Raw genomic sequence first — 12,502 nt, 5'->3', positions numbered from 1 at the left:
TGGGCGGAGCTGTGTCGGCGTCGGCTGTGGGCGGAGCTGTGTCGGCGGCGGCAGTAGCGGTGAGGGTGGTCGCGACTTCAGTGTCGGTGTCGACTACTGCTGGTTAATTTGACTAGTTTGATTCAGCCTCTGGGTCTGCTGAAGAGACATCATAAGACTGTATCCAGAGATCTTCCCCCAGAATTGCTTTTCTGATCCTCGTTTTACTTGATCCGTCCAGTTTAATGTTGATTTTAATATTGGATAAACTCAATGTTCAAGCCAGCATTGTTGCCTTACACTTTAGTTTTTAAGTTATGTTCTGTCCTCCTGTGGAATGTTTATTTGAGAATTTTCAATCAGTGGTAGTGTGCTTTCTAATGGCAATATCACACATGCATTTGTTTTAAAAGCCACAAAGCTGTAAAAGAGAATTTTTTCAAAAGTATGCTCATCAAGAATTAGTGCTGTCTCTGCAAAATACATGAACTATTGTGGATGGGATAGAATAAATTATTGTAAGATTTCTTATGATGGATCTAAAGGTTTTGCTATTTCTTAAATTTTACATATTTCTGAACTTTAGGATGTCACCATCACTAATGATGGAGCAACAATTCTCAAGCTGCTTGAAGTGGAACACCCAGCTGCCAAGGTGCTATGTGAATTAGCTGACCTGCAAGACAAGGAAGTGGGGGATGGTACAACATCAGTTGTAAGTCGATTTGTCATCTGCCCTGCTTTGTGTGTTTTTTTTTTAACAAATGCTAGTGAGAAATATCTGTGGATTGACCTGCGTTGTTCTACAGTACAAATTTTAAAAAAACATTAACTGTGGGATGAGTATTTCTGGTTGGTCAGCTTTTAATGCCTGTACTTAGTTGCCCTTGAAAGAGATGGTGAGCTGCCTTCTTTAACTGCTGCAGTTCACATGCTGTAGGTAGACCTGCAATGCTGCTCACTTAATTATTTTAAGTCTTGTGCTGAATGGGGAAAAATGGACTATGTGAGCATTATTCCTGTTTAGAATTAATTCCACGCGGGTGGATCAGAAACAATTGTCCGCGTGAAACCGGGGTGGTGGTGGTGCGGGGGGTGAGAGGGAGGGAGGAGGAGGACAGTATTTTGAGATCCAAAGACTTAGAAAGTGAACCATCAGTGTATGGAGAAATTATTTTTCTGTATCCCGTTGATTCCAAGTTGACAGCATTGTATTATGCTTTGTTATTCATGAATGCTACGCTTTACGTATAAGTGCTGAAGTTTATTGACTGGAAATTGAATTAACCACTAATTTTAATTTTAGCGAATTTCAAATTGATACTTTAAAAGTTGGATTTTCAGAACTAAAAATGTAACTTTGCATAATCTGTAATATTTAAATTTCTTCAAATTGTTCAATGATTTGATTTTGTGTATGAATTAAAAAGATATTGTTGCCTGTTTTTAATTCATTGTTTTTTGTTATTTTGTGCATGCTAGATTAACAAACCTATCTGTCAGCTTTCAAAATGCATTCTGGATGGGATGACTAATTAATACTGGACAGATTGTGTTCCTTTATCCTTAATGCAGGTTATTATTGCTGCTGAACTACTTAAGGGTGCAGATGAATTGGTTAAACAGAAAATTCATCCAACCTCTATCATTGGTGGTTATCGCCTTGCCTGCAAGTAAGTTCAGAAAAAATATTCAATAAGTCAAGTGTATGCAAGTTGTACAATTACTTGAACTTCACAGATGTGTGGTAGATTTAAAGTTATACTAATTTCTCTGGCATGAAATAGTTAGCTGTATGTCCAGTTGAAGTTTGCTGTTGAAATTGTTTTTTTTTCAGGTGTATTAAAACTTGTCAAAACTTGAAGTACTGAATTAGTATTTGTAGCATTTTATTAAGTACAAGGGTCGGTCACTGTCATTAGTGCAGGACACAACTATAGGTGCAAAGAATAGGACAGAATGTATGTTGAAGTAGTTGTTAGATTAAGTCCAGTTTGGAACAAGCAAGTGGGAAGAGTTTGTTTGCAACAATTATTTAGTACAGGTGGAAATGTTTAAATAAAAGTCTGTCAATCACTTCTGAATTGAACTAGAACTTAAGTGAATTTGCTGTGCATGAATATGATGGAAATTGTCATCAACAGTGCTATCAACCAGCACTTGCTTTGAAGTAACCTGCTCACTGATCTCAATTTGGGTTTTGTCGCAGCCATTCGGCTCCTAACCTCATTACAGCCTTGGTTTAAACATGAACAAAACAGCTACATCCTAGAGGTAAGAGTGACTGCCCTTGACATCAAGAACACATTTGACCAAGGGTGACTTCACCCCAGCAAAATTCAAGTCAGTGGGAATCGGGAGAAAATGTCTGCTGGTTGAAATCGCGCCTGGCACAAAGGAAGATGGTTGCGGTTATTGGATGTTAGTCATCTTGGCTCTGGGGCATTTTGCATGAGTTCCTTAGAATAGATATTCTTAGCAACCTGTCCAAGAATGTTATGACACACCTCTGGAGCAGATAGGACTTGAAAGGCCTTCTGACTCAAAGGTAGTGAGTCCTAGGCCCAATCAACAGGGAATATAGCCACAGACCCATGGCATTAAATCATGGAATCCCTACTGTGTGGAAGCAGTCCACTTGACCCAATGAGTCCAGACTGACCCTCTGAAGACCAGCCCATCCACTACTCTATCCCTGTAACCCTGCATTTCCCATTGCCAATCTATCTAGCCTGCACAACTTTGGACTGTGGGAGGAAACCGGACCACCTGGAGGAAACCCACACAGACTAGGAGAATGCGCAGACTCTACACATAATTGCCCAAGGGTGGAATCGAACCTGGATCCTTGGTGTTATGAGGCAGCAGTGCTAACCACAGAGCCACCATGCTTGCCCTAATGCTATCAATGGCATTGCTGTCAGTGAATTCCCTACTATCAATATCCTGGGTGGGGGGTCATCACTGACCAGAGCTGAAGTGGACTAGCCATGTAAATAGTGTGGCCGCAATAGTGGGTCAGAAGCTAGGAATCCTGCAGTGAAGAACACCATCTGACTACCCAAAACGGTCTGCTGTCTGCAAGATATCATGAATATGATGGAATACTCCCCAGTTGTGTGAATGATTGCAGCATAATACTCAAGAAACTTGACATCATCCAGGAGGAAACAAACCCTTGATTTTCTCCACATCCACAAACATTTACTCCCTCTGCCACCAACGTTCATTAACAACGGTCAGTACTATCTATAAAATGCACTACAAAAATTCTCCAAGGTTCGTTAGACAGCATCTCCAAACCCACGACCACTATGATTGAGAAGGATTAGGGTACAAGATACAAGGGAACACAATCACCTGTAATTTCACATCCAAGCTGTCCTGACTTGAGAATGTATTTCTGCTTCTTCAATGCAGTGGGGTTATAATCCTTGAAGCCGCTGCCTAACAGTAATAAATTCTACCCCAGCTACCAGTGATATCCACATTGCGTGAGTGAATTTAACGAAAAGTATTTTAAGAGAGTCTTAGAGTTTTAAAAAGTCATTAGAGTATGACCATAACTTTAAAGAATGTGTGTACTTTTGGAGGAACTGAGAATGTTTATACTGTGAGTTTCTTTAAGAATAGTTATGAGATCTGAATGCATACTCACAAGTTGCCTATTTGCTCTACCACGTGGGAAATGTTAGATGTTTGATGCTATAGAGGTCATGTTATCATAGCCAAGACATCTTTCAGTCTTTTTCAGAAATTCAAGGTTGACACTTAATTATTCCTCCATGGTACAAATGTGAACACCACTACTTTTTCTTTTACAGTAATATTGTACACATGAACTCAATTAATAAGCACAATTCCTCCAATCAGTGTTATTAATGGGAACACTTTGCCCCCCTTATAAACTTGCTAATTTAAAAGAATTGTAGAACAGTAGTTACTACAGCTGCAGTCTTAATATTTAAATTCTAAGGAAAGAAGTGAGTATTTATTTTCTTTAAAAGGAAAAAAAATTCTGTAGAAATTGCTTTTTTGCCCAGGGTTAGATTTGATGAATTGATTAACTTTTCCAAGAACCCACATTGTTTGACTAGCTTGACTTTGTTTCTTGGCTTGCTAGTTATTGCTTGTGGGGAGAAAAATATAGTCACAGCAATGTACTGAATTTGTTTCTGTACAAATAAAATGACTGCACAGAAGTATGAATATTGTTTTCATGTTGCTGTTGATGTATTCTTGCTTTTATCCTCCTTTTAACAGCTACATTAAGTAATTAGAGTTGTCTTGCTGTGAATTAAGTTAGATGCAGAACGAGAAATACTAGGTCCTGAGCCCACCTAGATGACACTTTCACCAGAGGTAGTAGGAGATAACACGGTGTGGAGCTGGATGACCACAGCAGGCCAGGCAGTATCAGAGGAGTTTTGGGTCTGGACCCTTCTTCAGAAATGGGGAGGGGAAGGGGGCTGTGAAATAGAGAGAGAGAGAGGGGGAGGCGATGATAGAAGGTGGATAGAGGAGCAAATAGGTGGAGAGAAGACGGGCGGGGATGAGGCTAGTAGGTAGGAAGTGGGGGTGGGTGTTGGTCAGTGAGGTGGGAGGAGTGGATAGGTGGGAGAAAAGATGGACAGATCAAGGAGGCAGGGACGAGCGGGGCTGTTCTTGGGATAAGGTTGGGGGTGGGGAGATGTTGAAGCTTGTAAAGTCCACATTGAGACCATTGGGCTGCAGGGTTCCCAGGCGGAATATGAGGTGCTGTTCCTCCAGCCTTTGGGTGGCATCGTTGTGGCACTGGAGGAGGCCCAGGATGGACATGTCATCCAAGGAGGGGGAGTTGGAGTGATTTGCGACTGGGAGGTATTGTTGTTTGTCACGAGCTGAGCGTATTTGCTCCACAAAGCGGTCTCCAAGCCTCCGCTTGGTTTCCCCGATGTAGAGGGGGCCACGTTGGGAACAGTGGATACAATATACCACATTAGTGGATGTGCTAGTTAATGTGGAAGGTTTTCTTGGGGCCTGGGATGGAGGTGGGGGTGTGGGGTGTAGGGGCAGGTGTAGCGCCTCCTGCAGTTGCAGGGAAAAGTGCCGGTGGTGGTGCTAGTGGAGAGTGTGGAGCAGACAAGGGAGTCATTTTCACCATGTTTATTTGCAGCAGTTTGGGTATAAGATGAAGTTGCTTTAACCATTCAAATGAAGAGAGGAATATCTGTTTTATGGTGGTCTGATGTCAAAGGAAGACCACTTGTAACTTAATTTTTAATTTTTTCATGTTATATCCAAGAACGTGAACATTGGTTTTAGTTAGATGGTTGTATTAATGCTCTATATTTTTCTCTTGTAAAAGGTTCAACCATAAATGTTGTTAAATAAAGACAATGTAGTGTAAATATATTCCTTTTTATTAACAGGGAGGCAGTCCGTTACATTCAGGAGAACCTGACCATTAATATGGATGAACTAGGCAGAGAGTGTCTTGTCAATGCTGCTAAAACATCCATGTCATCAAAAATAATTGGAGTGTATCTTTTGAACAGAAACATGGGGTGCATTTGGTTTGTTGGAAGGATAAATTCAACGTGTGATTTTCTTATCCTTGTACTCTAGTCGGCATTCCAAATAGATTAATTGAGAATGAGATATTTACATCTTGGCAAGAAGTATGACTGTGTATTTTTTTAAAATGTTAAGCTGGTAACACTAGTTTAGCACTTCGGTTTGGACTTGATGGGCCAAATGGCTTGCTTCCACACTGGTGGAATTCTGTGTTAATATAGTTTGGTAAATCCTTTTGCTTAAGGTACATTGTGCTACAAAGTATCGTTATTACCTTGAGATTTATGATATTTTGTTGCTGTTCTGTTGCCGTTTGTCTTGAAATAATGATCAGCAAAGGTTTCTTATATCTTGTTAACTAACAAATTTGATTTGGATGTAGATTATTCCAATTAGTTTTTTATTTTTGTGCATTTGAGATGGATGTCACTGAATTTTATGAATGAGTGGGAATTTATCTGCAAGCATTTCCATCTGACTAGGGTTCCAAGTTGACGACAGATTTAGAGGCATAGTGTACTCAGTGTAACGTAGCCTCTTACCCATGAGAAGAATGTTTAAAAACTCATACTTTAAGTAATTCTCAGTCAATTTTTAAACTTCAACAATTCTTATTAACCTTGACTTGAATTGCACAGTGATGCAGATTTCTTTGCCAACATGGTGGTAGATGCTGCTCATGCAGTGAAATTCACAGATGCTAAAGGCCAGGCACGCTATCCAATCAAGGCGATAAATTTGCTTAAGGCTCATGGACGGAGCCAGAGAGAGAGTCTTTTGGTGAATGGCTATGCACTTAATTGTACTGTTGGTTCACAAGGTAAATGTCCGTTCTAAATGGTGAAATTGAGGCATTTTTAAATGCCAACTATAACACCACTAGAGTGTTATGGAGTAAAGTGACCTCCGTGTGTCAGCAAATAGTGCATGACTTCTCAGCAAGTGAATGTTCTGCGCAGTCGACTTGGAACCTTTACAGACCACAGGAATCTGAACTCTGCTGCTATACCTGCTAGTGCAGAAATGCAAGGTGTAATACTTGCAAGGTTATTACTTACAAACTTTGTGTAAGATCAATTCCACTTATTTACAACAGTGATCTCTGTGATCAGAGGAGCAGGAAAGCTGACGTTTCGGATCGGGACCCTTCATAAGAAGGGTCCCGACCGGAAACGTCAGCTTTCCTGCTCGTCTGATGCTGCCTAGCCTGCTGTGTTTCTCCGGCTCCATACTGTGTCATCTGTGACTCCAGCATCGGCAGTTCTTAATATCTCTCTGGCTAATGTTGTAAGTTTGTTTAAGAAAGGTTGTAAGGAGAAATCGGGGAACTATAGACCTGTGAGTCTGACTTCAGTTGTGGGTAAATTGTTGAAAGTGATTGTAAAAGATAGGATTTATGGACATTTGAAGAGGCAAAAATTGATTAGGGATAATGAGGAAAATTGTGTCTTGCAAACTTGATAGAGTTTTTTTGAGGAAGTTACCAAAAAGTTTGGCAATTGCAGAGCAGTAGATATTTATTTGGATTTCAGGAAAGCCTTTGACAAGGTTCTGCATGGTAGACTAATTACCTAGTAAAATTAGGTTACATGGGATTCAGTGTGAGCTTGCCATTTGGACATATGGCTTAGTGGCAGGAGACAGTGTTAGTGGAAGGTTGCTTTTTGGGCTGGAGACCTGTGATCAGCAGTGTTCCACAGGGATCGGTTCTGCATTCTCTTTTGGTACTTATGTAAATGATTTGGATGAGGATATAAAAGGCATCATTAGTAAGTTTCAGATGACACCAAATTTGGTGGCAATTGACAATGAAGAAGTTTTCTAAGATTACAAAGGGATCTTGATCAAATGGGTCAATGGGCTGAAGAATTGTAGGTGGACTTCAGTCTAGATAAATGCGAGGTATTGCATTTTGGTGCAACAGGCAAGAGTAGGGCTTATATAATTAATGGTGGGGCCTTGGATAGTGTTGTAGAACACGGACCTAGGTGTGCAGGTACATAATTCTTTGAAGTTTCTGTCACAGACAGGATGATTAAAAAGGCATTGGCACACTTGCCTTCATTGTTCAGTCCTTTTGAGTGTGCAAGTTAGGAAGTCCTGTTGAGGTTGCACAAGACAGTGGTGAGGCCTCTTCTTGGAATACTGTGTCCAGTTCTGGTCACCCAGTTATAGGAAGGATATTATCAAGCTGGAGAGGGTTCAGAAGAGATTTACCAGGATGTTGCTGAGTATGGAAGGTTTGAGTTATAAAGATAGGCTGGGACCTTTTTCACTGGAGTGTAGGAGGTTGAGAGGTGACCTGATAAAATAATGAGGGGTATAGATGGAGCTCATAGTAGTTGTCTTTTCCCTAGGATGGAGGATTTCAAGTCTAGGGGGCCCATTTTTAAGGTGAGAGGAAAGAGGTCTAAGACACGAGGTGCAAGTTTTTTTAGACGGTTCGTATGTGGAATGAACTTCCTGAGGAAGTGATAGATGTGGGTATAATTACAACTTTTAAAAGACATTTGGATAAGCATATGAATAGGAAAGGTTTGGAGAGATATGGGCTAGGAGCAGGCAGGTGTTTAGTTTGGAATTATGCTTGGCATGGACTGGTTGGACCGAAGGGTCTGATTCCGTGCTGTATGACTCTGACTGTGTGTCCCACAAATGTCTTTACTCTAACACAGAAGATGAACACAGTATGTAATGTAGACATAGTGCAAAATTGCAAAGTTTTGCTATAGTTTAAGTGAGGAAGCATTTCAATGCAGATAATTAAGGTTATCCATTTTGGAAGAATAAAGAATGGATTTAAGTATCTATTGGTTAAATGCTGCAACAGTGAATGTAAGTATTTTGGACTTTGTGTGTATCAATCTGTAAAATATGGTTGCATGTCCAAAACCCAGATGGAATGCTACTGGACTAGAGATCTCCAGTATAATAGGGAACAGGTGCTGCTAACGGTTTAAAAGGTGTACACACAACCCTTGTTACAGATCAACACCTGGGGTTGTATATGTAGTTCTGAGCACTGCCATTGGAAAGGGTACGTTGTCGTTGGGGAAGGAATTCAGGGCAGAATCACATGAATAGGCTGTTGGAACTAAGCAGTCCAAGCTTCGGCAGTAACACAGAAGATTGAACTGGAGGTGAACTGCGGCAGTGTGGGCTTAATTCACGGGTGGAGCTCTGGAATTGATATCACGATTCAAAAAGTGACTCTGGTTTGGCTGTTCAGGAACCAGGTCTAGAAACTGAGCAGATGCTGTCTGGGGAGAGATACTTTTCGTATTTGTAGACTGCTAGGAATAGAGAAAGAGAGACCTGAATTTGGTGATGAGTTGATAAGGTTGAATAATCAGTTCCTGGATTATTTTCTGTAGTTGGTAAGGTTTGAAATGGCAGGAGAACTTGGCTTTGTGGAATGCTCCTCATGCAATGTGGGAAATCAAGGACACTTCCTTGCACTGTGTCTGGAGCTGCAGATGGACTCGCTATGGAACATCTATGAGCCAAATGTGTGTCATGCATAGCACTTTTAGAGTGCTGGTCACACCAACAGCAAGGGCTGTACACTTGAGTTGGGTAACCACAGAGAAGAGGTGTAAGCATGGGAAGGCAGTGGCCCTGTGGCCAGTCCCCTACAAGCAGGTATACCATTTTGGATACTAGGGAGTTTGACTCTCAGGGGAAAGCTGCAGTGGAAGCACAGCTGGCACTGTTGTACAGCAGAAAGGATCGAAGTGTAGGTGAGCAGTAGTGATAGGGGACTCTAGTCAGGGGCGCAGATGGGCATTTCTGTGGCTGCACATGAGGCTTCAGGATGGTGTTGTCTCCTTGCTTCCAAGGTAAAGGATGTCTCTGAAGGGGGAGGATGAGCCAGAGGTTGTGATCCATATTGGTACCAGCAACATAGAGAGAGGTGAGGCCCTGCAAAGGGAATTGGGTAGGAAGTTGAAAAGCAGGACCTCTAGGGTTGTGATCTCGGGATTATTTCTTGTGCCACTGAGGCTTAGGAATAGGAAGATAATACAGTTAGGCACATGGCTAAAGAGCTGATGCAGGAGAGAGGGTTTAAGGTATGTAGAGCATGGGATGTCGTCTGGGGATGTGGGACCTCTACAAGAAAGATGGGTTGCACCTAAACAGGAAGGGCACCCCAAAATCCTGGCAGGGATGTTTGATAGTGCCATTTGGGAGGGTTTAAACTAGTATGACAGGGGGCTGGGAACTAGACCAGTAGGTCAGCAAGTAAAATGACCAAGGAGCAAGCAGACTACGAGAAAGAAGGCAGGACTGGTGGTGTGAGGTGTATTTGCTTTAATGTAAGGAGTATGACAGATAAGGCAGACGAATTTCGAGATTGGATTAATACACATAACTACGATGTGACTGTTACGGAGACTTGGTTGAGGGGGGTTCGGAACTGGAAGCTTAATGTTCGCGGGTGGAGATCTTTTGGGAAAGATAGAGATGGATGTAAGAGAGTTGGGGAGTAGTCCTGTTACTAATTAAGGGAAAATATCACAGCTGTACTGAGGGAGAACAGGATTGGGAAGGGTTTTTAAGGTCTTAGTGAAAATTTGTAGCTTGGGTTGAGGATGCATTTGTTCGTTAGCTTGCTGATCTGTTTGTTCTGTGGTGTGCAGATGTTTTGTTACCCTTCTCGGCAACATCAGTGCGACCTCTAATTGAAGCATTGATGTTTTGCTTCCTTCTGGACTTATATGATCCTCTGGTGTAAAGGTCTTGTCGCTTCGGATTCTGTTGTTTTTGTGGCAGTCTGTATACGGGGTCTATTTCTGTGTTTGTTAATTGAGTCCCGTGTTGAGAACCAGGCTTCCAAGAATTCCTTTGCGTGTTTGCTGTTCACTTGTCCGAGTATGGTCACTGTCCCGGTCAAACTTGATGGTCCTCATTGTCTCTGTGTATTGAGACAAATGAATATTGGTCATGTCTTTTTACTGTGAGCTGGCCTTTGTGTATTCCGGTTGTCTGTTTCCTCCCTGTTTGTCCAATGTAACGTTTATTGCACTCGCTGCATGGTATTCTGTATATCACCTTGGTCTTGTTTACTGTTGGTAGGCAGTCTTTAGTCTTTGATGACATTTGGTGCGATGTTGCTGTAGGTTTGTGTGCAGTCATGATTTTTATGCTTCTTAGGAACCTGAGTCATTTTTGATATATTTTTTGATGTAGGGTAGTGTTGTTAGTGTCTTCTGTTGTACCATTCCTTTGATTATGTCTTTTGATTTGTAGGCATCTGCGGGCGAAACTACTTGGGTATCCATTTGTTGATGAAAACTTTTTGTAGGTGTTCCTCTTCCGTTCCCCGGAGTCCTGGGGTGTTGCAGTGTGATGCGGCTCATTTAAATAGTGTCTTGGTGGAGTGGTTGCTATTGTAGTTAAGGATTTGGTCCGTGTGTGTAGCCTTCCTGTGTGCACTGATCCGGAATTCACCATTAGTCTCTCTACCTTTTACGTCTAAGAACAGGAGTTGTTTGTTGAATGTTTAACTTCAATAACAACCACCCCACAATACACAAACAGCTGTATCAAGATACTATCTTGGTGAGCCTCATCACACTGTAACAACCCCAGAACTCTGGAGAATGGAAGAGGAACACCTACACAAAGTTTTCACCACCAACAGATACCGGAGAAGTTTCATCTGCAGATGCCTAAAAGACAGTCAGAGGACACGATAGAACAGAAGACACTAGCAACACTTTCCTATATCAAAAAATATATCAAATGACTACCAGATGCCTAAGACGCATAAAACTATGATTGCACACAAATCTACAGCAACACTGCGCCAAATATTATCAGACTGAAGGCCGCGTACCAACTATAAACAAGACCAATGTCATATACAGAATACCATGCAGCGAGTGCAATAAACGTTACGTTGGACAAACAGGGAGGAAACTGACGACCGGGATACATAAACACCAGCCGGCAGTAAAAAGACACGACCAATATTTGCTTGTCTCAATACACGCAGACAATGAGGACCATCAGTTTTACTGGGCCAAAGTGACCAGACGTGCAAGGGAATTCCTGGAAGCCTGGTTCTCAACATGGAACTCTATTAACAAACATAGAAATAGACCCCGTATATAGACCGCTGCTAAAACACAGAACAGGAAACGACAAGACCATCACACTAGAGGATCATTATAAATCTGGAAGGAAGCTGAACACCAATGCTTCGATTAGAGGTTGCACTCAAGATGTTGTCTAGAAGGGTAACAAAATGTTTGCATACCACAGAACAACCAGTTCGGTGAGCTAACAAACAACTGCATTAGAAATGATACAATCACTTTGAGGTTATACTCTAGCCCTCCCGATAGCCAGCAGATGGACAGATTACGGAAAATGTGAAAACAACGGTGATGCTATGGTGGGTGATCTCAACTTCCCTTGCATTGACTGGGACTCTTAGTGCCAATGGTTTGGATGGATGAGTGGGCTTTGGGGGCTGGATATAGGTAATATTTGTTACATGTGTCCAGGATGGTTCTTTTGAAACAAGATGTAAATAGCCCAACAAAGCCATACTAGACCTGGTATTGGGAAATGAGCCTGGCCAGGTGATCAAAGTTTCTGTGGAGGAGCATTTTGGGAACAATGGCCATAATTCTGTATGTTTTAAGTTAGTTATGGATGAGGGTAAGAGTAGTCATGAAGTCATACAGCATGGAAACGGGCCCTTTGGCACAACTCGTCCATGCGGACCCACTTTCCTAAACTAAAATAGTCCATTTGCCGGCATTTTCCCCATATCTCTCTAAATGTTTCCTATCTATGAACCTGTCTAAATGTCTTTTAAATGTTGTAATTGTACCTTTCTTTACCACTTCCTCTGTGAGCTCGTTCTACGTACGCACCACTCTGTGTAGAAACAGTTACCCCTTGGGTCCCTTTTAAATCTTGCCCCGCTCACATTAAACCTATGCCCTCTGTTTTT

The 12,502-nt window shown here is 41.7% G+C and overlaps 1 protein-coding gene across 1 annotated transcript in view; it reads left to right on the top strand.

The window, feature by feature from the left end:
- Window positions 1–550: 550 nt before the first annotated feature.
- LOC109920880 (T-complex protein 1 subunit alpha) overlaps window positions 551–12,502 on the top strand; it is a gene marked incomplete at its 3' end in the record, with an annotated part of 28,484 nt that continues 16,532 nt past the window's right edge. The window contains exons 1-4 of the mRNA XM_048592195.1: window positions 551–694; window positions 1,555–1,652; window positions 5,391–5,501; window positions 6,174–6,355. Of these exons, the coding sequence (XP_048448152.1) occupies window positions 5,431–5,501; window positions 6,174–6,355 (253 nt within the window). The remainder of the gene's footprint in view (window positions 695–1,554; window positions 1,653–5,390; window positions 5,502–6,173; window positions 6,356–12,502) is intronic.

The sequence above is a fragment of the Rhincodon typus genome, unplaced genomic scaffold (assembly GCF_021869965.1).
Source record: "Rhincodon typus isolate 14 unplaced genomic scaffold, sRhiTyp1.1 hic_rhity00000784, whole genome shotgun sequence".
Taxonomy (NCBI): Eukaryota; Metazoa; Chordata; class Chondrichthyes; order Orectolobiformes; family Rhincodontidae; genus Rhincodon; species Rhincodon typus.
This window is presented reverse-complemented; position numbering and strand designations above follow the sequence as displayed.